This window comes from Ochotona curzoniae, unplaced genomic scaffold, assembly GCF_017591425.1.
Source record: "Ochotona curzoniae isolate NIBS_2020 unplaced genomic scaffold, NIBS_Ocur_1.0 contig_64, whole genome shotgun sequence".
In the NCBI taxonomy this organism is placed as follows: domain Eukaryota; kingdom Metazoa; phylum Chordata; class Mammalia; order Lagomorpha; family Ochotonidae; genus Ochotona; species Ochotona curzoniae.
Genome location: NW_024466502.1, coordinates 47,626,644 through 47,653,583, shown reverse-complemented (window position 1 = coordinate 47,653,583; position 26,940 = coordinate 47,626,644). Strand labels below are relative to the sequence as shown.

General features: G+C 41.5%; 1 protein-coding gene across 1 annotated transcript in view; it reads right to left on the bottom strand.

Annotated features, from left to right (window-relative positions):
- The window catches only part of WDFY2 (WD repeat and FYVE domain containing 2), a 159,058-nt gene that overhangs the window by 16,390 nt on the left and 115,728 nt on the right, over positions 1 to 26,940 (bottom strand). The window contains exons 5-7 of the mRNA XM_040991464.1: positions 22,543 to 22,693; positions 13,013 to 13,125; positions 2,751 to 2,877 (exon numbers count right to left, since the gene is read on the bottom strand). Coding sequence (XP_040847398.1) covers positions 2,751 to 2,877; positions 13,013 to 13,125; positions 22,543 to 22,693 — 391 coding nt within the window. The remainder of the gene's footprint in view (positions 1 to 2,750; positions 2,878 to 13,012; positions 13,126 to 22,542; positions 22,694 to 26,940) is intronic.

Below are 26,940 nucleotides of genomic sequence, written 5' to 3'. Positions count from 1 at the left end.
TCTGACTTTGAGACCTGTACACTAACAACCACATCATGGACTTCCCCTCTCTTTTGACAAGATTTTACCCCAAACACAACTCTAATATCTAACACTTTGGTTAACCATGTGGCTAGTTAACTAATTAGAAATAAAAAAGAACTGCTTCCCTTCTGTTTTAACAGTTCCCTAGCACTCCTGTGGGAAATGCTTCCAGATCTCTAATTCTAAGGAGAAAAAGCTATCACACTAAGCTTGGCTGATTTCCTTTCCAGAACCCAGAAATTGCAGGCAAGAATTCTAATTCTACATGAATTTCCTCAATTACAAGGAGGATTACAAGTCACAAATTCTCTGACTGTGTATTGATCTACAAATAGCTCATTTTTTTTTTTTTTTTTAAATCAAAGGGCTTTGAGGACACTTAGAACAAAGGCCTTACATGGGAAAAGTAAAAGCAGTAAGAGACAAACCAAGAGCTGGGATGTGGGTAAGGAGCAAACACCCAAGCCTAAGTGCCCGGAGTCCCGGGTGTGACTGGCCTCACGCCACCTGCATCCATGGAAGGCAGCTCTCTGCTGGCCTCAACTGCATTTGCAGATAGAGGTTTCCACAGCAGCCTTCAATGCTGTCACCTGCAGATGGTATCACAACCCTCTCTTCTACACAGGTGCTAAAGATTATACTGTATGTTTTAAAAGCTACTAGGCATTATGCAGATACAAGAATCACTGCCTGGTCAATTCTCCAGGCAAGGGGCTGTTGCTGTGAAGGCAACTGTAGCAGCTCTCCTTTCCTGCCTGGTGCCCTAAACCCCTCTCCCTTGAACCGCTTTGACACGGCTACCCTACCACTTCCAGCAGCTCCAGTGGCTCATCTTACCCACAGTGGGATTCAGACACATTCAGATAGAGCAACTCTGGATCCTGGCTGAGCAGGCACACTCCCCCCAGCTCTGGAACCTAGGGCAGCCCCTCAGAAAGCCTCCTGTCTAATATGAGGCTCAAACAAGATAAAGCCCCAGGCCAAAGCCTGTGCCACCCGCCTGCCTGCCTCCCTGTCTACGTTTTACGGCCATGAACCTGTCAGCAGGGAAGTAAAGTGAGGCCTCCTCCATGTTCCAAAAGGACACATTTGTACTTCTTAGTAAGCGGAAGATCTATTTGTTCTGGTTTTATTTTTCTTGAACAGAGGCTAGATCTAAACTTTACCATGTCTCCTTGCTTAACCAACAGTAGATGTAAGTTTCTCAGAAGTACGTTTAAGAAACAGATCAAGGGTTCTGAGTGCATAGTGACCCTGGCATTGAATGTAACTGTTTTTCACGCTCCTGTGGATGAAACTGGTGTGTGATTGGTTGGAGTCTTTATCAGATCATTGCATAAAAGTAAGACTTGTCAGGTGATAAACTAAGTGCATTCAACAGAGGTTCCTGACCTTCATCTTACTTCTGTTGGACAGCCTGAGCTGGCAGGAATTACCCAGCAGCGTTGAGTCACAACTAAGAGCTATTAAATAGAACTGTGGTTAAGACTCTATCTCTACTTAGGTGGATGGCATAAACTCCTCCGACATGACCTGGGCATGTACCCCTGTGGTCATGGCGATGAACATGAGGGGAGTTCTTCAGGGGAGCTGAGGGGGTCTGAACGGCCCCAGCAGCCAGGTGAGCCCCCAGACAATGGGGCTGTTCCTTGATAAGAGAGGCAGGGCTCCACAGCTTCCTCTCTAACAGTAAACTCAAGCTAAACTTGTTATCTGTTCTGGGCCTTCCAAATGTCATGAGTTGATACCCAGGAATCTGAACTATAGATGGCACTACTTAGGAGAATATTTGAAAGTCAGTGTTCCAGGCAGCAAAAGCTAAGACTGATGAAAAATCTGTTTGCTCCCAGGAGCATATGCAACCTTTTGTTAATGGTTGCTAAGGTCACTGTTAATATCATTTTGAAATCTTCACCAGGAAAAGCCCATCAGATTAGCTCAGCGTTGTAAAGCAGATCCCATATTCTTTTCTGCAGAATGATTAGGCTCTGTCCCCAGGGATGGCGGCAGCGCTCGCAAGGGCAGCTTGGGGTGGTCTGAGAGTCACCTGCAGGCAGTTGCCCGGGTGGCTTTGTCCCAGCACAGATTCCCATGGCTCCAGACGGGCAACCAGCATCTTAGCAGACAGGGCCCAGGAATTCAGTTTTAAACAAACTCCTCGGTGATTCTTTGTGGAAAGCCAAGTTTGAGAACTGCTATGAGGGCACACGAGGAATTTCCCCGCTCTTGCTCTCGGCTCCCAAAGCCCATTATTCCTCAAGGAAAAGCAGCCTGATAAGCCCCCGCTGCCTATCTGGTGCAGAACAACATGTACCGTGAGGATATTATCTCTCTCCTCCCCTTCAAGCTGTCAGGAAGCTGCAAGCCACACTTGCACTCCGTTACACAGGCTCTGCCGGCGTCCATGACTCGGATTCATAAGCTGTTCCTTCACTTGCTCTCAATTTTTTACTTTTCTCTTCTTCTGGGCTCTAATTTTTTCCTTTTCTTTATTTGCCCCCACTACTTCATCTTATGGCTTTTGTATGCATACTCTCAAATCTCTGTGAGAAAAAGCGTGGGTAGAAAAAAGAAGACTTGTGCACAGACATAAATCCAAGTGGCTATGTGTGTGTGCCTGTCACACCCCACCCCATGCTGAGACCCCACCCAGTGCCTGGGCCACACTCCTTGCTTCAAGTCTCTTCTTGCTTTTTTTTTTTTTTTTCCAACAGAGGCAGACTTACGTGTGTCCCTGGAGCTCGATGGCTGTTCCTTTTCTCCCTCCGATGTCCCACATGATGACTGAGTGATCCGAACTGCCCGAGAACAACACCCGCTGGACTGGATCCCAACACAGCGCGGTCACCCCACCTGGCAAGACAGATACAACTGAACATCAGTCACAAAGTCACACTGCTTCTCCTCCCAGGACCTGAGAATGCAAAGGAGCTGAGATCCAGCTCAGGCCCAGGCACAAAGACATTTTTGTAGAAAGAACAAATATCCCACGAGAAAAATAATAAAAAAAATAAAAATCCCCCCCTTAAGAATGCCGCCCCCAACTCAATGTAACATAAACTCAACTATTATAACAAATGGAGGGAAACAATTAACTAACCTTCAAACAATAAATTTAAGAAGAATAAAACATATTGAATTGTCTATGGAAATAATAGCCAAATTTTCTTTCCTATCTATCTCCCATCCTGATAGTAACACATCAGAAGTAAATGAGATTCAAAATTTAAAAATGTTCAATTAGACTTTTTCTTAACTTAGTACACAATAATTGCATATACTCATGCAGTACTATGCAATGTTTCAATACATTGTGTAATGATCAAAAGGTAATTAGCATATCCATCTCTTCAAACATTTAACTTTCTTCATGGTGGGAACATCTCCAAACTCTTTATTTTGAGATCCAACAACATATTGCTAACCGCAGTCACTCTACTGTGCAATGGAATACTATAAACTGCTTTCCCTTTCTAGCTGTAACTGCTATTCACTGACAAGTCATTTCCACTTCCCTCCACTCCCCAGTCTCTGGTAACCACTGTTCTATTTACTACTTCAGGAGATTACTTTTTTAAGATTGCACAAGTGAAATCATGCTGTATTTAGCTTTCTCTGTCTTGCTTATTTCACCTAACATTAAGTCTTCTAGGTCATACGCGGTGTCACAAATAACAGGTGCTCATCTGTTTTGATGGCCAAACAGAATTCCATTGCTAACACATGTACAAGCATGCAGACACACACACACTTTCTTCACAGATTCACCTGGCTTTTAAAGATGCATAGATTGATTCTATATCCTGGCTGTTAAGAACGGTGCAGTAATAAACACTGTGGTTCAGGTATCTCTCCCAACATACCTATTTAACTTCCTTTGGATACCTAGTACTGACATGGCTGGCTCATATGGCAGTTCTTCTTCTTCTTCTTCCCCTCCCCCCCCCCCCCCCCAATTTGTAGGAGCACTTTCAGGCTGTTTTCATGATGGCTATGCTAATTGATACTCCCACCAACAGTGTTTACAGGGTTCCTTTTCTCTACATCACCACCAGCATTTTTCTATGTCTTTCTGATAACAGCCAGGCTAACTAGAATACAGTGGTATCTCATTCGTGGTTTTGATTCACATTTCCCTACAAGTGATGTTAAGCTATATATATATATATATAAACATATCATCTCTATAAATATCTATTACAGATTTGCTATTTTTGAACATAAGCTGAAACTGGGCTACAATATTGGAATTTAAAATTATTTTTTTCCTTTTGGGGGACTTTAATGTATAGATTCCAGGCAAATAATTTATATCTTTTCAAATGCCAATTTCCTCAACTATAAAATGGCGATGATGGGGACACCATGACCACTATGACTATGATTACTAATGATAATATCAACTCAGCTGCCACCTACTTCATAGGCTGCGGTGAGAATTACCACCTTGGCCGGCTCTGTAAACAGCAGTGTGCAGCACATGGCTATTAGGGTTACTTCAGTGGTTGGCCATAATATATCATGATGTATTTTCTTCATGGTGGTCTCAAACTTCCTGCATAATGAGAACAGTAGTAATATTGTTCCACATAAGAGGAGCACAAAGCCTACACATACTTACAAATGTCAGGAATACTTACGTTTTACATTACTAAAAGATATTATATTCAGAAAAGAACATAAAATGGCTTTCTATTTGTTGCAAACTGACACCTTTCTTATTCAGATCATCAATTTGTTCTCATGAAGAGCTATACTGTAAATGCTCTTAGGAAGGTTGCTCTCAAATAAGTATCTCCGAAGATTTGTGTTTTTTAAAGATCAAAAGGAAAAAGAAATCCCCATTCTTCTAGGCTTGGCTTGTTAGCTTCTTTCCCTACCCGCACAACATTCTGCTGTGTGTACTCCTGCCCATGTAAGAACAGAATCAGGGACTGGCGGTGTGGCCTAGTGGCTAAAGTCCTTGCTTTGAGCACACCGATCCCATTTGGGTGCCGGTTCTAATCCCGGCAGCTCCACTTCCCATCCAGCTCCCTGCTTGTGGCCTGGGAAAGCAGTCAAGGACAACCCAATGCTTTGGGATCCTGCACCTGTGTGGGAGACCTGGAGGAAGTTCCTGGCTCCTGGCTCTGGATTGACGCAGCACTGGCCGTCACGCTCACTTGGGGAGTGATTCATCAGACGGAAGCTTTTCTTCTCTGTCTCTCCTCCTCTCTGTATATCTGACTTTGTAATAAAAATAAAATAAATCTTAAAAAAAAGAATGAAATCACTTGCCCCAGTACATATGTGGTTAGTCACCCACTACAGCTCCTAGCCTTCTCCTCCCTGTTCCACCAACAACCACCCCATAACCACAGCCATGCACAGAGCTGGGTGCACACAGGCTTTAGGGCTGTCTGTCAAATGCACTTTATCTTAGCCAAAAGGCCAAGAAGTGACGCATGAAGACAAAAGTTCTTTTTTCCTTCCAACTTTATGCAAATCTTTGTTTCAATGTTACCTCCCTAGAGATATTTCCCTTGCCTAATTTCATCATTTTTTTCTACTTTTGGTGGTTTTAAAAACTGATTATCTATTGCCCCAACCAAGAGAATGTAAGCTCCAGGAGGGCAGGGATGTTACTCCCTCTTCAGGATGCAGCGTTGGGGTCTGCTAGTCCGGGAAGCCATCACAGCATTCTCAGTCAAGGGAAGGTCGAGCCTCTGAGCAAGTCTCTGTTGTCTCGATCACCCTGCTGAACTGAACTTAGTAGATTGCAGGTCTATCTGTTCCCCAGATAGACTCAGGATTCTGTGTCCGGGTGTCTGAGTGCCTGGTACACAGAAGGTACTCCATAAATGCTTTCAACTGGCCTGATGAGCCAAGCGATAGAGAGGAATGAGGCGTTATAAATAACAGATGTTCAGGAGAGCCTTGGAGTGGGGGCTGGTGGGAAGGTAAGGCACTGCTGTCAGGGCTGAAGGGGCAGGAGGTGAAGGGACACGGCAGACATGAACAACCTCGTACTTCTGCAAGGGGCTCTGTGCAGACAGCAGTTCTCCACATTCAGGTGGCCAAGACAGTCAATGGCCATCAGCGGTACAGATACCTGTACCTCATGGCCCAGCCCATGCCAAGTACAGAGCTAAGGGCTACAAGAGTGTGTTTCTCCAGTGTGTGGATATTTTCAGGGGGAAAAAAAAATCTCCCATTTCATTTTACTTTGGTTTAGATTAACGCTTCTTTTTGTTCCTATTCAAGGTTTCTTTTATGCTTCTTCCTGCCTTCGACTTCTGTAATACCATCAACAGTGCACTTTTCAAATTTAAACAATTTTGTTCTTAAAGATTATCTTTAATGGATGTTGAAAAAGTTCAGGAAATGGACAGTGGAGATGGTTGTATAATATTGCAAATGGACTTAGATGCCACTGAACTACACTTGAAAATGGTAAAATGGCAAACTTTATATTTTGTATATTTTATCAGAAAAGTCACATCACCAAAATATTTTTAAAACAAAAGATTTACTAATTACAAAATGTATCTCTGCTATTATAGACTCTCATAAATGTAACTTGCAGATGGGGTAATAGCCCATTGTGTTATCTCACTTATGGTTAGATTCTTCTTAATTTTGAAATGTTATAAAATAACTCTAAGAATGTTTTCATATGTAGAATTATATGCATAGCTCTGTCTAGTGGAACTGGACCTGAGTCTAAACATTCAAAAAAATTATTATGTGCCAAAATGCTTAATTTTTTCAAAGATATTTACAGCACAGCTTGTAGTATGGAGTGTTGCAAAGTAAGGATTGAAACTTCTGGCTCTGCCTGTACCAGGGGGTGACACAATGACTCACCAAGAGTGTGACATCAGCCTCTCCAGGGTCAGGTGTATATAAACAACACACTGCTAAAGAGGCGCCTCATTCAGTCCTCTGATGATGGAGCCTCCTGAATAAAATATGTGACCTTTTAGTTACTGCATTTTGCTCTGGGCTGAAGTAACGCTAAATGTGTAGAACTAAATGTGCCCCTTCCCTAGGCTGCACAGGCGTATTGCTGGCTGTCTCCTTGCTATCACCCCAGGGATGTCTGCCAGACATATGAAGTTCAAATGCTGTGATAGTCTCCCCGAAGCCCGCTGCCTCCAGCATTCCAGTTTCAGGAAATGTCATCACTGTCTCTCTAAATGCTCCAGACAGAACCTGGAAGTCATTCCTATGTGAATTAGTTGCCAAATTGCAGCTGACCCCTCATCTCCAAAATAGCTCTTGAATCTTCCATCTCATCTCTCTCCAATGCCGTCACTCCCATACTCTAGATGCCACCTTCTCTAGGGGAGAATGGTCACTCCCAATATCCACTCTTATTCCTACCAATCTATCATTGACCACTGTCTCAATGATTTGGCTAAAATGGCCAAGATTGTCTCAGGCTTCCTACCACTCAAGAATAATGTCTGCAGTACCTGACAGTCTCATAGAGTCAACCCACATTTTCCTCCCCAAGCTCTCATGTGGGCCATTTGCCTTGGTTAGGCCACTCACAGGGCCCATCTCCAGGCTTCTTAGCTGATACGTACAGGGTCTGGAGGGCCTTTTCCTCCTAGGAACTCTTCTTTCTCCTAAGAAGCTATGTTTACACCATTTCCTTGGGATGCCCCCTTTAACTCTGCCTAAGGAGAAGCCCTCTTGTAACTTGCTTCTACAGCAGCCAGAGTGTGGCCACTAGGGATTCCCAGCACATCATCACGTTTTGATGAATTATCTCATCACTGGTCTGGTGCTTGCATTGCATTCTCCGGGATGCTGGCCGAACAAGTGCAAGGTTCTTGCTTGTGGTACTCGCCTACCTGTCCCAGAAGCTATTGTAGAGACTGGGGCTGATGACATGACCGACTGGCTGCCAATCTACTGACTTGTACTTTGATAGAAACTGGAACTGTGTGAAAGTCTCCATCATAGATAAAACTAAATTGCTCAGTGGAATTAGTGACCTTGCCTATCTATCTTCTATGACATTTCTTGGTTTGTTTATTTAGTTACACTGTTCCCTTCTCCTGACAGGCAATGAAAAGATCCCTGTTTAATTTTTTACTTATCTGTATGCTTTGGCAGATTTACATGCATGCCCTTTCTTTTCAAATATGTGCTTGCAGCTCAAAAAAGTTCTTATCGAGGAAAAATAATGTATTGATAGTATTAACTTCCACTGATCAAAACAGGATTTTTCTCCCCCTTTATTCAAGTCAGTTTATGACTTTTGGTAGAAATGTATTCTGATTTCTGCAGAAATAGCAAAGAATTCTGATATCTAATATTTAGTTCCCAAAGGAAAACCAGCAGAGGGAGCATAAGAACATAAAACTAGTTCCCTGAGTCCCCATGGATTGGAAAATGTGCTCTGGCCTCTGGACATGACTCTCGGGGGATTCCGTGCAAATCCACATTTGAATGCCTTTCTGTGCTGTGAAAGAGTGATGGGGCTGAACGGTCATGACTCCACGCGTTGAAGGCTGGCCTGCTTCTGAGTTTGAAATGGACCAAAGAGACCCCAAAAGCACTCTTTAATGGGTCTTTGTTTGGTCCTCACTAAAATCTCCTTCCAGAATTGTATCAGGCTGAATTAGGGACTTCCCAGGGCGAACAATGGCCCACCAGACAGGAAGAGCCACCATGAGCTGTGTGACTCATCATGGAATCTCTCAGCCGCCCCTGCTCTGGCTTTGAGCAAGCGGTGCTGCAGCTAGGCCAGGAATTGGCAGATAGGAATGACAAGTTACATATCTGACCTGCTCCATTTGCCTTCATGGCAACAACCTTCTGGGATTCAAAGATATTTTGTGATGAAGATGAAATAATTTAAACTGTTTGAGAAGACACACTGCCATGGTAACATTTTATATCAGAACAAGCGTACAAAATAAGAGAGCTTTGAGCCACATTTGGCTGATGATGCAATGATTTCCAGCAGCTTTCACCCCTCTTCTGACCCATGGGCAATGATGCGGAACTCAGTGGATTCTTATCAGGCATCATGTGGTGACCAACTTCTGAGGACCCAAGAGGTCAGCTGAAAGCCACCACTACCTAATCTAGATCTGGGAACCATCTGGTCTGTCACCAGGCCTGAGGTCACCTCCTCAATTTTACTCTGAGTCTATTTACTCCTCACAGATGCCAAAATAATATTTTAGATGTGCCTTGGTGATCTAGAAGACTCTTGCTGCCCTTCTTGCCCTTTATCCCCACCACCCGCCCTCGCACACAGGGTTCAAGTTACAAAACAAGTGACCAGTAGTTCCTGTGAGACATGCTCTAGCGGACCTTCTTGCCCCAAGCCATTCTGCCTTGCTCTGCCTGCTTGCTTGCTCCTCTCCTCTCCTTGCTCATGAACTCAATACCTATTCATCCCCAGGGATCTCAGCTCAAACCACCTCTCGTTGGGGAGGCCTGCCCTGACTAGCTCCCACTTCCTCCTACTTCAGTCATCCATTCTGAAACTGGAAATATTCCATGCTTGCTCCCCTGCTTAGGGCCCCTGCCTGGTCACCAAGCAGGAGCTTTTCTCTCTCACTGAGTCATGAGCAGTTAGGGGACAATGACTGTGACCTTTATTTCTGAGCTTGGGTATAGTAGCTAAGGTCAACCAGGAAAATAGCATTTAAAGAGAAAAGGACCTGGGGTCGGTGTTAAGACATAATGGGTAAAGCCTCTGCCTATGCTGCCAGCAGCCCATAAGGTATTGGCTCTCACCCTAGCTGCTTTACTTCTGATTAAGTTCCCTGCCAATGTGCCTGGGAAAGCAGTGGAAGACGGTCCAAGTGTGTGGGCCCCTCCCATGGACAGGGCAGTCTTGGCTGAAGTTACTGACTCCTGGCTTCACCCTGGCCTAGCCTTGGCTGTTGTGGTCACCCGGAGAATGAATCAGCAGATTGGAGCTTGCTCTCTCTCTAAGTCTGACTTTCAAATAAATAAAGAGGAGAGGATTCAGGAGAGAGCCTTGGAATTGTGGGTAAGCATTGTCAGAGACATGGAAGGAAAACTGGGAGGGGCTGTGTCACTGAAGCTGAACCAGGGCCGCTGAGCAAGAAAAAAAATCACTGCCAGAAGGTTAAGTAGGACAAGGTATACAACATGTTACAGCAAGGCCATGGGCCGCCTTGGGGAAAGCAATCCAGAGAAATTGGACACAGACCAGATGGCAGGGGCTGGAAAGCAAGGGGGAGGTGAGGATGTTGGAGCAGCTGGAAGATTCTACCTGTTTAAGAAGCCCTGCTGTTTGCTGCAACCAAATGTATCTTGAAGACATTACACTGAGTGCAATCAGCCAGTCACCCAGGGAAAACACTTAATATGAGGTGCCTGCATCCATCACAGGCACAGATGCAGAAAGCTGGATGAGTGCCGTCAGAGGCTGGGGTGATGGGATCACTAAACAAGGACACAGAGTTTCAGTTCTCAAGGAGACAAATATACTAGGGGCCTGGCATGATGGCTCAATTGGCTAATCCTCCCTTTGCAAGTGCCAGGATCCCATAGGGGGAGTGGGTTCATGTTCTGGCTATTCTACTTCCTGTCCAGCTCCCTGCTCATGGACTAGGAAAGCAGTGGAGGATGGCCCACGTCTTTAGGACCCTGTACCTCCATGGGAGACCAGGAAGAAGCTCTTGGCTCCTGGCTTTGGACCAGCCCAGTTCTGGCAGTTGCAGCCATTTGGGGAGTAAATTAGTGGGTGGAAGATCTTTGTCTCTCCTCCACTCTGTAAATTTGCCTTTCAAATAAAAATCAACAAATCTTAAAAAAAAAGAAAGAAACATGTTCTGTGACTGATGGTGGTACTGGGTGCTACTCATGTAAACGTAGTTAGTACCACTAAGCTGCACATTACAAAATGGTGGAAATGAGCAATTTAAAATTTGTATATTTTACTCTGATTTTTTTTAAAGTGCAAAAAAAAAAATAGCACTGCTATTAGGAGAATAAAATGAAAATGGATACAAAAGGACATGGGATTGAGATGGCTCCGTTTTCCTTCTAACAAAGGCAAATTAAGCATGTTGATAAACTGATAAAAGTGAGTTAAAGGGAAGACCCAGGTGTGCAGACCCTGGGAACTGGCTTTGGCTAGAGGAAAGCAGGCTCATCACAGAGATGAGGGGGCGGAGACTGCTCAGGGGCTATACAGTGGCCTTTCCTCTGCTGGCTGGGAAGGGGGCATGAGCTGGGGAAGACCTGTAGAACTTGTTTGTGGGGATGGGGACACATGGTGAGCTTATCAGGCAGCTTGGTGAATCTGGATCAGATCTGCTGGTCACGGTGTGCTAAGTGTCTTGGCTGCACAAGAAGACGTGTAGACAGCTAGTGTAAATCACAGCCAAGCTTACAGAGAATAAAGCACACTCCTGGAACTAAGTGTGCTGGGAGATCCAGGACTGAAGGACTGCAGCACTGTGAAAGAGGGGCAATGAGTACTGAGGCTCTGGGCACATGGAGAAATGGAGGATCAGAATTCTTCACAAGGGAAAAGAGCAGGTGACGTGAAATAAGAGCTTAGAAACTAAAGGGTGATGAGACTTAGGTATTAGTGAGTCTTTAGGTATTAGTGAGACTTTAGTATTTCTTGGGTGGGACATTTTTGGGATTGTAAAAAACCCAGGGTAGCAGAAAAGAAATTTAACCAGGGAAGATCAGGAAACCTCAATCCTACATTTCCATGTTTTTCTACCCAAAGGGAACAGATAATTAAGGTTATATTTTAGAAAAAAAATTTTTCCTGGGAGCCAGTGCATTGCCTTTACTGGCTAATCCTGTCTGCAAGCACCAGCACCCCATATGCGCACTGCTTTGTGTCCTGGCTCCTCCACTTCCCATCCAGCTCCCTGCTTATGGCCTGGGAAAGCAGCAGAGGATGGGCCAATGCCTTAGGACCCTGAACCAGTGTGGGAGACCCAGAAGAAGCTCCTGGCTCCTGGCTTTGGATCAGCTCAGCTCTAACTGTTGTGGCCACTTGGGGAATGAACCAGCAGATGGAAGATCTTTCTCTGTCTCTCCTTCCCTCTGTAAATCTGCCTTTTCAATAAAAATAAATAAATAAATCTTTTAAAAAACCTTTTTTTTTTCCCTTGGATTCAATTTTCTCTTTAGTATGTTTCTTATTCGAGTATTCCAATTCTTCTCTTCAGGAAATCCTTTATAATCAAGCTATTATCCAATTTAATATGAAATTTCCTCTGTTTCTGTTTTTATATAATAAACTCGGAATTACACCTGTTGTTCACTCAATTATGGACTGATAGTCTTCAGAAAACACAAAAGTTCACTACGAGTCATGGAAACAGAGGATATTTCCAGGGCCAATATTTTCTAGGTGATAAAATACCTTCAGCATGTCAAAAATATCAGTAAAAAATGAACCATCAAGTCTTTCAAAGGCTAAGTGTGCATATTTAATAATACCTTGGTCATGTGGCCCTGTACAAAACAGTCGTTGTCAAAGGGAACCTTGGGTTTTAAACTGAGAAGGAACCATTAGGAAAGAAAGAGGTTCCTGTCCTCACTGCAGACCCATGCTACTCAGTATGAATGTGTTTCTCTTTTTATTTGTCATGGACTCTTTCTTACACAACATCCTCTCACTCCAGGAATGGCCAGGATGGAGACAACTGTTCTTTTGATCCTCTCTGAAGTCTGAGCAGTTGCCACAGAGTCTCAAACAATGCACCACTAACGTATGTGCACACAAGCTTGCTCCATGCAGCAGGACAAAGGACCAGCCACCAACATTTTCAAAATAGGTCTTCCTCTTTTGTTTAGATTCTGTAGAAAACTTTTTGACATATGTATTATTGAATCATTCTCTAGTTTAAGGGTCTCATGTATCTTTGCACAAGCTGGGACAGTAGTTTGCTACTTCGAAAATCTAATATCTAACATCTGAATCTGTAGCAGGTGACAATATGTTGTGACATGAGCACGCGAGAGTTTCACTGAGTCCTACCTGTGTGTCCGCGGAACGTGGTGACCAGAGTGCAGCTTTCTTGCTCCAGTTTGAGGATTGTGACTTGGCCTGAGTGGTCACCGATAAACACATGCCGAGTTTCAACGTCAAATCTATCATGTAGGCATTAAGGATTATTTCTCAAAATTGACTAGGGGATTTACAATAAAGAACAAATAAGCAAAAACATAAATAGAAGAAGAAATGTGGAATTCTAGTATGAGAAAAGTTCAATGATGGTGCTGAAAGACACAAAGTGGACTTAATAAAATGAGGGACACAGGTACTGCAGGATAACAAGAGTCAACAGGTAAAGATGTCACTTCTCACTATGGTAATTCATAAATGAAATATAGGCTCAACAATGACATCAATATTTTTTCTCCATAAATGTTAATCCCAAAAATCATATGCAAAGATATAGAAACAAGAAGAGGCCAAATACTTTGAAAATAAGAATATGATACGCGATAAGGGGAGATTAGTGCCCTACCAGATATTAAAATGTTATGCAGTTTCTTTAATTAAAAACATAGTATGATGTTAAATAGACCAATAAAATAGGACAGAAAATTCTAGAAATAGTCCTGAAATCATACAAACATTGAAGATGCTTGGGCGCTTCACATGAATAAGGAAAAGATAAATTTAAACAATAAAGCTGGGGCCCGGCGCAGTAGCCTAGCAGCCAAAATCCTCACCTTGATTGTGCTGGGATCCCATATGGGTGCTGGTTCTAATCCAAGCGGTCCTGCTTCCCATCAAGCTCACTGTTTGTGGCCCAGGAAAGCAGCCGAGGATGGCCTAAAACCTTGGGACCCTACACCTGTGTGGGAGATCTGGAAGAGGCTCCTGGCTCCTGGCTTTTGACTGGCACAGCTCCACCCATTGCAGCTGCTTGAAGGAGTGAATCATCAGATGGAGTATTTCCTCTCTGTCTCTCTTCTCTGTGTTATCTGACTTTCCAATAAGAACAGATGAATCTTTTTAAAAAGTAGCTTATAAAATTGGCACAATCTCTGTGAACTTGACCTTCAGGGGAATCCTTCTATTCACAGGCAGGAATGGCTCACTGTCCTCACCTGTGCAGCAACATGCTGATGCTGACCGCCTGCTCTCCTTCTGGGCGTCTGAACACAGGCTAGGCGGAAGCTGTCAATGTGATCAGCCCCCAGTAGAAGCCCTGGGCACCCGGCCCCTAATGAGCAGCTATGCTGGCTGGTGGAGCCTAATAACCGTAATTCCAGGGACACATCCTAGAGACACACTGGCAAAAATACAAACAGGCACAGCCTGATTCATCCCATATTATCTTATTAGTGAAAGCTTGAAATAATCTGCAATATGGGATTACTGAGTTAATGACGTTACATCCACACAAAAGAATGCTATGCAACTAGAAAACAGAAGTGAAGATCTTGATTCACTCACACAAAACAATTTAACGATGGTATTACTAAGTGGGGGAAAACACCAAGTCATGTAAGAGTTTATCAACTGTACTATCTTTGTCTAAGAAACGGACGGAAATGTAAATGTGAATGAGCGTTCACACATGAGTGAGTGTTCATTTAGGAAAGGAAGCACCAGCATAACCAGGATCTAATAGAAAGGGCTACCCACGGAGGAGGGTACAGGTGAAGGGGCAGTGAGAGCTGAAGCTTTCCTTTAATAAGCTTTAAATTTTACAATCTTGTAAATGAGGGGTCTAGCAAGGTGGCATAGTTGGCTAATCTTCAGCCTGTGGCACCATAAAGGCTGCCAATTCGCATTCCAGTTGCTCCACTTCTGATCCTGCTCCCTGTTTATGGCCTGGGAAGAGTAAAGGATGGCTTAACTCGTTGGACCCCTCTGCCCACATGGGGGGATCTAGAAGAAGCTCATGGCTCCTGACTTTGTATTGGCTCAGTTCTGGCCATTGTGGTTTTGTGGAGAGTGGGCCAGTGGATGGAAGACCTCTCTGTTTTTCCCTCTCTCTACAAAATCTGCCTTTCAAATAAAAATAAATAAAATATTTAAGAAAATTTTGTAATTATCTTGCAGGTTAAAAATACACAAAATGAAAAGAGGGGGAAAAAAATCCCCTACCTGAAAACAAAACAAACTGAACTATCAGGTTAGTAAACAGTCACATGGTTGAAATAATTATTTCAAATGACTTTAGAACACACCATTTTGAATGCAATTCTTTGCAAAATATAATGTAAGGACAAAGAAAGCTGAAAAGAAATCTAAAATCTCACTTGTGAGACTTACTGTTACTGTAGTATTATTCTCACTATTGTGAACCATTTAAATAAAGCACAGGATGATGCAAATAAGGAAATACTGACGTTTCAGCCTAAGACACAAGAATCCAGTGCCTGGTGCGATGGTTCACTGGATAAAACCTCACCTTCCAATCATTGGGATCCCATTGGTCAGAGCTTCATGTCCTGGCTGCTCCACTTCCCATCCAGCTCCCTGCTTGTGCACTGTGAAAGCAGTGGGCGATAGCTCAAAGTCTTGGGACCCCTGTACCCATGGGGCAAACCCCAAAGAAACTCCTGATTCCTGGCTTCCGACTGGCTCAGCTCTGATTTTTCTATCTCTCCTTCTCTCCATATATAAGATCTGTCTTTCCTATAAAAATAAATAAATATTTTAAAAACTTACCTAATCAGAAGCCAGTGTTAAGGTGCAGCAGATTAAGCTGTTGCCTGTGATGCTGGCATCCCATATAGACACTCTGCTGTCCTTTTCTGATCCAATTCCCTGCTAATATGCGTGGGAGAGCATCAGAGGATGGGCCTCTGCCGGCCACATGGGAGACCTGAATGAAGTCCCCTGACTTTGACCTGGCCTGACCCTAGCTGTTGAGGCCAGCTGGAGAGCGAACCAATGGAAAAAGGTCACATGTTCTCTCACTCTTTGTAACCATTCATTTAAAACAAAAAACAAAACCTCTCTGTCAGGAGTGGGAGGAAAGATACGTGACAGCCTAAGAAAGGTAATGTCAGAAAGTCAAAAAGCTACCAGAAACTAGAAGACACATATAAAAAAAGCAGGAGGAAGTAGTAAAGGATGGACAGGCAAGGTCGGCTTTTTAGGGCAACAGAAACACACTGTATGATAATACAATGGTGAGGATGTCATTATACATTTATCCACGTCAATGGGACACATTGTACCAAGAGTGAACCCAGTGGGAACATACACTTTGAATGATACAGGGTCATGATGATAACAGATGTGGCTCTCTGGTGGAGGGATTCTGGAGGAGTGTAGGCATGAGTGGGGACAGGAAGGGTATGATCTTTGTACTTCTTTCTTCTTTAATGTGCATATAGAACTATTCTTAAAAACAGTCATTCTGATGAGATGCTTAAGCCAATGAAGGTAAATTCAAACATTTAAAAAATGGAAATTTATTGAAAAATATGGACTATTAAAAAAAAAAAGAAAACCAAACAAAAAGCCCCAGCACTTCAAAACAAAACAAAACAAAACAAAAGCAAAACACAAACACCAAAAGCTAAGGGTTTATGAAAATACAAGATCCCTACTGGAGGTAGCTAGGGCAGTAAATCTTCACTCTGAAAACCAGCTTAAAAAGACTTAATTATCCTGCTTTCTCTAAAGTAATTGTATTTCAGCGTAATCAAAGAGCCTTAGCTAATGATTCTACTAGAAGAATCATTAGGAGAAAATTCTACTTTCTTCTTTTTTAAGATTTATTTTTACTGGAAAGGCAGGTCAGATTTATGGAGAGAAGGAGAGACAGAGAAATCTCCCATCCTCTGGTTCACTCCCCAGGTGGCCACAACAGCTGAAGCTGAGCCAATCCAAAGCCAGAGCCAGGGACCAGGAGCCAGGAGTTAGGAACTTCATCTTGGTCTCCCATGGGGGTACAGTGTCCCAAGGCCTTAGGCCACCCCCCAGTGCCTTCCCAGACCACAGCAGGGATCTGGATGGGAAGTAGAGCCTTGGACTTGCAAGCTGAATATTTAGCCATTGAGCCATTATGCCAGGCCTGGAATATTCTACTTTCTGAAAGAATTCCAATTACCACATGTAGAAGAATATGACAGACCTGGAGAATGGCTACGTTTCAATTCTAACGACAGGACTAATTCAGGCAATACTCACCAATGGCAGAAACTAGTTTTTAAAAGAATAAAATAGGTAGGGAAGGAGAATGGCACAGCATTGCTGCCCAATCTCAGTTAACTGCAAGGCCAGTCCCCGGCTCACAAGTCTCCCAGCGGGGACTATCATGAAGCGTACACAGAACCATCTCTCGTCTCCCAGGGTTCTTAGCAAAATGGTAAATCAGAGGGAATCAAGATTTTAAAGGCAACTTTCAGTTTTCAGAAAATATGAGAGGAGAGGTAAAAGAACGTGTAAACTGACATCACAGAGGATTGAACATTGTGGCAAAGAGGATTAAGCTGTCACTTTACAAGAGAAACCCATAAGGTGTGTTTGAGTGTTGGTTCCAAATCTAGCTTCCTGCTGGTGAGCCTGGGAGGACAGCAGATAGAGGCTCAAGAGCTTGTTTCCCTGCCACACACATGGGAGACTCAAAGGGAGTTCCTGGCTCCAGACTGGTTGTGGGGTAAACTAGTGATGGAAGATCTTTCTGTTCTTCCCCCTCTGTTTCTCTGCCTTTCAAAGAACAAAAACAAAACAAAGCAAATTACATTGCGAGAGAGATCGATTTGGAGTGTGTAACTGTCTGCAGAACTGGTTCTCTATGTTTAACTTGCTTTCAGTGGCATAAAAAAGTGAAGAGGGGGGATACTGCTATTTACAAAGAAATATTTAGAAGATGATAATCACATGCAATATGTGGATCATGTCTAAATACAAGTTCCAATAAATCCACTGCAAAAATCCATTTGCAAAACAATAAGTGAAATTTTAAAACAGGTTATTATTCAACATATCAAGGAGTGATTAACTTCCAGATACAATAGCATTGTGATTACTGAAAAAAATTCATATATTTAGATCTAATGAAGCATATAAAGATGAAGTGACATAAGGTCCAGAATTTACAATTGTCTAGTTAAAAAAAGTAAAATTATGAGAAAAGATTAACAGTGCAGGAGAATGATGTGTATACTATCCTAATTTCTATAACTCCATACATGTTTAAAATTGTCTCATTGTAAAATATTAAAGGACAAAGCATATGAAAAATTAGATCCTTTTTGCAAATGATCAAATTTATGTAAGATATTAAAATTTATGAGGAAAAAGAGTACCTTAGATTTATCTTAATTTTAAGAAAAAAGATTTAAAAAAGACTCAATTTGACTGACATCAAATACTATTTACAATTGCAACAGCATTCTCAAAAAAATTTTTTTTTGAAAATAAAAATTCAACAAAAGCCATTTAGAAGAGTTTGAAATAAAATGAAAGCACAGCCTTGAAGCCAGAGTGATTGGCATGAACTACTGAAGCAAGAAATTGAGATGATCTAGATAGCTTTCCAGAACTGTTTATCTGCAAGGAGTAAGTCCAAGAGATTACATTTAGGGGGGAGATATTTTACTACTGAGGGTGACATTTGGAAACATCTGGAACATGAAGAGAATCTTAAAATCAGGAGTAACTGGATTCATTTTGTAAAACATGAAAAATGTGGTAACATGGTCAGATAATAAGACATTGATAAATAAGACTGGATTAAGAATCTACACATTTTATACTAGCAAGTGAGGTTAGAAAAAAAAATTATCTCTATTTCCTACCATTGGTTCACTCCCTAAATGTCCACAAGTGGCAGAGTTGGGAGCTGGGGATTTGGTCCAGTTTTTCTGTATGGTGGCAGGAAGGAGTCCAGTTACTGGAGCCACCACTTGTTGTTCCCCAGAGCCTGGGGAGATGGAGTCACAGTCCAGCTCAGGATTGAATCAGGCATTCGGATATGGAATATAGGCCAGAAGGTCTAATCTCTTCAGATTTCTACACAAGATAAGCAAAGTATCAGAAATTATTGAGAAATTGGTAATTCCATTCATGAAATGGTTAGTTTCTGTCTTCCCTTATTGCTCTACTTAAAAATTTTTTTTTATTTTTGTATTGCATAGTTACTGTTCCATTAAGAGACTTTAGAGAAGAGCAAAAAGGAGAGACTTAATTCCATCTGATTTATTTGATCATTTGTTGACTTCAATGGCTCACAGATGGGAGAAAAGCAGTTCATCTCTTATTTAAACCATTAGTTGCCATTAGGAAGACAAATAGGGGTATTGATATAATTAGAAATATTTTATGTAGCTTTCATCAGAACTTACTCCTGCTTTCTTCATCACTTACAAAACTGAAAGCATGTGGACAGTGGCAGAATGAAGGGAAGAGAGGTGGGTGGGTGGTGGCAGTGTCTCATAAATTCATGCATTTAAAAGTTTAAACTGAAAGGTGCTCCCTAATACTGCTAGCTTGCCTGTAAAATGGTGTCTACTAGCCATTTGCAGGGAAAAAACTTGCATCTTCAAGAAATCTCATGGCTCTTGGCTGAGATCCTCTAGGGGAAGCACAGAGCTTTTGTGTCATCAGGGTTTCACACCAGAAAATATTCAAGACTATGTGCTGGCATTATTCACCAAATAATGATGGTGAGGCAGAACTGGTCAAAGCTGAGGAATGTTCTTGGAGGAATTGTCTGTTGCAAGGCAGCTTCCCTTTACCGTAACAGTGATGCTGCCTGGATGGCTCTTGCAGTAAGAACTAAAGCTTGGATGCCTGTACATACCCATAACACACTTCTGATTCCCAACTGCATGAATTTCTGCTTGGTAAACCATTCAAGGTGGCCAAAACCTGAGGATGACTTTTAGAGATGCCTAAAGTCTCAAACTGGTGGGGAAAGTCCTACATGATAGGCTACTACAATGAGGACAAGTTTAACCATGTGTTTTTCATACTTGTTTTTCGGACAATTTAAAAAGTTAAGGCAAGATCAGTAGGATCCTGAGGGTAAGATCTCTAATTTTGTCTGCATTCTTTGGCTTGGCTAAGTGATACAGAAAACAGATAGTAAATATATCACTAGGCTTGGACAGTGAAATGGAGGTCAGTGTAAGAGCAAATTGTAGAGGCCATTAGTTCTGTTCTAAAAGGGACAATGCAGTATAATGGGGAAAAACCAGGAGTCTAAAGACTTGGGTTCTGGTGGTGGTTTTCCTACTAATGGGATGGTGGCCTGAGAGAGGGAATGGGATTCTTTCTAGGTTTAAGCTGGCTTATCTATGACATGTGGGTGCTACAGATGAAAAACTTTCATTAATAAACAAAAACCACATATATTCAAGGTCTATAACATGATGATTTTATGTATAACTGTAATAATTATCAGTCATTAATTAACACATCCATCACTACCAATAATTTACCACATTTGTGCAAAATTGTGTGTGGATGGTAAAGGAAGACAGAATGTTTATGGCCCCCTAAAATTCAGATATTGAAATGTAATGTCCAAGGAGACGGTATTTGCAGATGGAGTCTTAGGAAGGTGACTGGATCAAAACATAAAAGCCTATAAGAACAGGTATGCCCTTATCAAAGAGCTCTAGAGGACTACCTTGGCCCTTCTACCATGTCAGGACATAGCGAGAAGATGATCACCTGTGAACCATAATTGTATCTCACCAAAACTGCTGGCACCTTGATCTGAGACTTTTCAGTCTCCACAAATGCAAGCAATATGTTTTTGTTCTTTACAAGCCACCCACATAATGGCAATTTGTTACAGCAGCCTAGAGAGACTAAGACAGAAGCAGGAGATTAAGGACCCATCTACCGCTAACACTACTAGAAGTCATTTATTTGGGATGGGCATTTGGCCTAGTGGTTAATGCCTCACACTGCTTGCCTTGGTTCTACACCCAGAACTCTTCGTGATTCCAACTTCCAGATACAGAACCTGGGAGGCAGAGGTGACAGCCCAAATGTCTGGGTTCCTGGCTCTCAGCTTTGGCCCCAGATATGGTACTACTGTGGGCTTGTGGGGAGTGAACTGGAAGATGTGAGTTGTCTCTCTCTATTATTTTTTTGAAAAGATTTATTTTATTAATTTTTATTGGAAAGTCAGATGTACAGAAAGGAGGAAAGACAGAGTGGAAGATCTTCTATCCGCTGATTCACTTCCCAAGTGGCCACAATGGCCAAAGCTGAGGCGGTCTGAAGCCGGAACCCAGGAGCTTCTTCCAGGTCTCCCATGTGGGTGCAAGGTCTCAAGGCCTTGGGCCGTCCTGAACTGCTTTCCCAGGCCCCAAGCAGGGAGCTGGATTGAAAGCAGGGCTGCTGGGATTAGAACCGGCGCCCATATGAGATCCTGGAGCATGTAAGGGGAGGTCTTTATAGGCAAGGCTACCATGCTGGGCCCTCTCGCTGCCTTTTAAGTAAACAAATAAAAGTAATTGAAAAGAAATCATTATTGTGTTGGCAACAGAGGCCATATATTTCAATTGAAGCACTCTGTTGCCCTGGACAGGCTGTCAGAAGGCAGGCTTTGCTGGGTCTTTTGTTCTCATGTGGTTCTACTCTCCCAAAGGTTCTCCATTCCCTATTGTCTTTGCCTCTGGTTTTCGTGGTAACTTGGCACTTTATATCCTTTCACATGGTCATGCCTGGAGTCTTAATTTTGTCTTTCCAGCAAGAATAACATAAGCCTATACATACACAAAAATACACCTACTACCACTTAACTGCCAAGAATAGCAATGCATTGATCAAATTACCCAGAATCACTAAGGTATTTTATAAATATGGGAATGAAAACTAGAAATTAAGTCCTACTTTGTTCCTTCGTGCTTTTACCAACAAGTGGTCTCTCCCAGCTACTTCTCATTTGTCATAGGTGGAGAGTCTGAAGGATTTTTACTGAGAACACCAGGATCATTCACACACGCCCCTGGAGTCCAGCGGCCAGGTGTGAGAGTTACCCAGCAGAAGCACGTGGATGCCAGCAACTTGAGATTCCATATTATTGTTCTCCAGGTCCTGGGGAGCCCTCACACCTGGAAAACAGTGTGCAGCATCAACATGTGGATCCTGGCCAATCCTTTCAGGTCATGACATGATAACCTCTCGGTAAATAATAAAATGAGTAAGAAACCTGTGATTCTTTGCTGGATATCAAGAATGTTCACAACCCTAATACACACGTGAATGTTACCTTTGTACAAAAGCCAAAGATTTTATTTTGGTGATGGCTTCATCTCAGTGCAGCTTAATTCTTGCTGAAAGGTAAAGATGTCAAACTAGGCTGCATCCTATCCAGGTGTCAAAGTTTGTGTCACAGTAGACAAAATGCTCAGCTGGGTTTGTTATTTCCAGTGAAGTTATCTCACTTCACTCCATCTATATAGAAATCCTAAATGAGTTAGGAACATCTAGGAACAACTTAATCAGATGGTGCAACTCAACAAGTGACAAAACATACACTTCTCAGACTGCACACAGCTCAGATTTTCACGCATCCAAGAAATTGACAGCCACTTCTGCATCCTAGGATTTTGTCTGGTAAAGGATACTGCAGGCCAGAGGCCACGGCACTGGTGCGATAACCTCCCAGGCGCTGTCCGCTCTCTGAGCAGTGCCAGGCGAACTGCTTGTCCTGTCCTGTGCTCAATACCCACTCCAGTTCCAGGACAAACAGGACCATCGTCACTCTGCTCTGATGTGCTGAAAACCAACAGACAAGAAAACAATCAACAAAGCACCCCAAAGAGGCTGAAAAGCATGGTACACAGAGATGGATTCTTCTCTTCTCCCTCTCTCCTTATAAATAAATTGTGAGACCACCTTAGGACAGAACAGAATAGCGGTTCTCATTAGGGATAGAGGTGGGCCTGGTAGTCACACATGTCTGTGTTCTTATATGAGTTTTAAACACTGTTTAATCCTTCCCAATGCTTCCAATTCAAAAGGCAGTAAAGATGCCCCAACTACCTGTGCCCTAGTCACCCACGCAGAAGATTCACATGAAATTCCAGGCTCTTGGTTTATGACCATCTGGGTAGTAAACCAGCAGATGGAAATCTGCCTTTTTCTCTGTGACTTGCTGCTCCCTTCTGCCATTCTGTCTTCCAAATAAATCAAGTAAATCTTTAATAGAATACAATCACCATCGTTTGTTTTTGTGCACTTATAGAGCATACTAATTTTTCAAATTCTGTTTTATAAGCATGTAACAAAACTCTAGACACAGAGCTCTCTGTCAGAAATCAAATGCTTGGAAAGTACAGAATAATTCTCAAGTGTCATATAAAGGCAAATGACATACAGTCACACATGACTTAATGACAGGGATACATTTTGAGAAACATGTCATTAGGAGATTTCATCACTGCGCAAACTTCATAGAGCATACTTACTCAAAGGAAGACAGCTATGCCATCACTTGGTGACTGATCTTACAGGGATCACTGTTACATATGAGGTCTGCTGTTGATTGAGCTATGTGGTGCACGACTGGGTCCCTTATACCAAAGTGTACACATACGCATATACTCATATACATGTGACAGTTGGAGCAAATTTCCTAGAGCTATTCATATGCAAGGGCAACACAACCACAGTCATTATGCCACCCAATCTTAGGGGATTTTCATGGAATCCAGCTCATCTCCCTATTTTATATAGGGGCAAAGTGAGGAATAGTACAATTGAGTGGATTGGCCAAGGTTCTTCTGGTTTCTCAATTACTGAAAGAAATCAAGTAGGAGGATTTCTATTTTCATGTTGATACAAAATTCTAGGCAGAAAAGTGAAGGAAGATTGGGGTCACTCAATAGAAGCTAACTGGAATGAACAAAAACTACTGTCCTGCTCTCTGGTTCTCATCACACCCTCCTCCTGGGGGCTGGCAGTCTGCTAAGGCATCAGTACCCTCATTTTGGGTATGGTGAGGTGATAGAAAAGTCATTGGGTTCCCTTATTGATCATGAATTCAGAGTTAGGCAGTATGGATGTATAAACACAGTTCTGCAACAAATAACCATAGTACCTTCCAATCTCTAACAAGTGTTATTAGCACAAAGTTGTTCATAATATTCCTTATTAAGCTTTAAATAAACTACTTGTTGGTTTATTATTGCATAATGATTTTATTGGTAATTTGCTCTTCTTTTTCCCTAACAAGTTTATCACTTTTCTTAGTCAACTCAAAAGTCCCCACATTCTTGGTTTCATTAATTTTCTATATTTTCTATCTTATGAACCTCTGCTGTTTCTTCCTTTCTAATAAATAAATCAAAACTATTTAAAAATTCATAGTTTAATTATATGCATTCCATGAATATTCTGAAGATTCCTCATAAGTATGCATATTTCAATTTGAATAATTTTTCCATCCAAAGAAATTTATCTTTCAATTTCAATTCCACAAAGTTTTTAAAATACCTTTGTGTAGGTATATGGTGCTATGAATTTTGCCAAAGGCATTATTTTAGCAACATCCCATACGTTTGGCTTTTCTGTTTTAATACTTTCTAATTTCTCCTTTGACCTTTAGAGAATTTAGAAATGTTAATTGGCTTCCAAATATTTGAGGATTTTTCTAGACTGTTCTGTTTCAATTCCATTCTGAACAGAGACCACACTTTGTATGACTGAATCCCTACAGATTTATCGAGACCTGTTTTTGGCCTTGAATGAAAGCTGTGTTGATTACTCATTCGCAGTTGAAAATGATGTATATTCTGCTTTTGTTGGATGGGATGTTCTACAGATGTCAAATATAGCAAGTTCTTTGACTGAACTTTTGCTCCTTAATGCTTTTTCTCCTTACTTCTCCTATCAATTAATAATGTGTTCAATTAATTGAGACAGGAATATTAAACTCTGTGACTAGAATTGTGGATATATCTATTTCTCCCTAAAGTTTCACACACTGTATCAAGTGCCTCAAAGCTATGTTAATAGATACAAAAGCATTTGGATCATTACAAACTTCTGATTGGTCCTTTATCTTCATAAAACAATCTTCATTCCTACTCATATTCCTCACTTGGGACTCTATTTTAGTATTAATAAACACACTCCTGCTTTCTTTTGCTTAATATTTTCATGGTATCTCTTCTTCCACACTATTGCTTTTGTCTTTACACATAAACTGTGCTTCTGGCAGAGAGCTTACATCTGGGCATTGGATTAGGATTTTTCACTCAATCTCATAATCTCCTGTCTTAATGGGCTTTAGCCCATTTATATTTAACGCGATAATGATACTGTTGTGTTTAAATCTATCATCATGCTATTTGTTATCTATTTTCCATGTTTTTTTTTTTGCTTTTTCTCTTCCTGTCTTATTTTTCCTGACTTGAGGATCAGTGATATGATACCATTTCATTTATAGTTTATAACACTATAATAGTATACAAGTATACTTTAAAAAGCTAATTAAAGATGAAATGAAAATATTATGCACATTTCCATGAACTTTTTGAAGCTACCTTAGATTTCTTTTTCTCCTCTCCCTTGTGCTAGGTCTTGTCATATGTTTTAATATCACATTTGTTATAAATCCCATGCAACTTTGTCATTAGCCACCTGTCTCTTAAAGAGGTCTAAATAATAGGAAAAAAACCTTACAGTTACAATTTTTGGTACTCCTCATTATTTTGACTAGATTAATACTTTCCTTTGGCATTATTGTCTCCAGAAAGACTTTCTCCTCAATTTCTTTTAGTGCAGCTCTATGGATGATGAATTCTTTCAATTTTTATATATTTGAAAGTATTTATTTTACCCTCCATTTTTGAAAGATGCTTTCTCCTGGTAAAGAATTCTATCTTAGCAGTTTTTTTTTTCTCCCTTTCAATACTTTAAATATGTTGTTCCATTAGTGCCGAATCTTTTCCTAGTTTACTCCAGGTCTAATCCACTTCATCTATCCACTGAGTTTTAAAATTTCAAAGTCCATATTTTTCATGTATAAAATTTATATTTGATTCTTTTTCAAATCTGCTTTTCAGTGGTTTTTTTTTTTGTTTCCTTCTGATTTTTACATTTTTTTTCTTTTCTAGAATTATTTACTTGAAATACAGAGTGACGAACCAAGATCTTACCTCTGCTGGTTCACTCCCATATGGCTATTGCCAGCAGGTCTGGGTCATGCTGAAGCCTAAGCCAGCAGCAGCCACAGCTCATTCCTGGTCTCACACATGCTCAGCAGCAGAACTGGAACTTGAACCGGCACTGATGCAGGATGCAAGCATCTCAAGCAGAACCTTAACCTGCTGTACCACAATGTTCAAGCTCTTTGATTTCTTTAATTATTTAAAATACCATGTTATGGTCTCTTTCAGATTTCTGATCAATATCTAAGACTCTAATGCTTCTGTTTATGCTATGTGCTTAGGTTTATACATAGTAGACCAACTGCCTGCCACTTATATAAATGAAAAAATAATACAAGTTAATCTGAAGCAGGACTAGTTTCTACTCTGAATCTTTATACTTTGCTATTTTAAAGAGTTCACGAATTTGAAACCAAAAGGTATCACTGCCCAAGATCAATTTATGTTAATTTCTTAAGGTGGTACTTCTAGTATCAACTAACTATTTTATTCCAAACTCCAAAGCTTTCAGTTTGAATTTTTAAAAAAATTTTTTTAATTGGGAAATCAGATGCCATTTGTAGGAAGCTACAGTCAGGAGTAGGGGGTGACTGGGGTATGTGACATGGGACACAGGAATGTGACATGGGACACAGGCACTAGGCTAAATGACTACCCAAGAAACATGTTATTATTGACATCATTACTGTGTTCCTTTTTTAAAGCAAGAATTTTTTGTTGTTATTCTTTATTTTAATTTAGAAGGCAGAGGCAGAGACATAGATTTTCCACTGTCTGGCCCATGTCCCAAATGCTTGCCACAGCGGAGACTGGGCCAGCCCAAAGCCAGGAGCACAGAACTTAGTTATT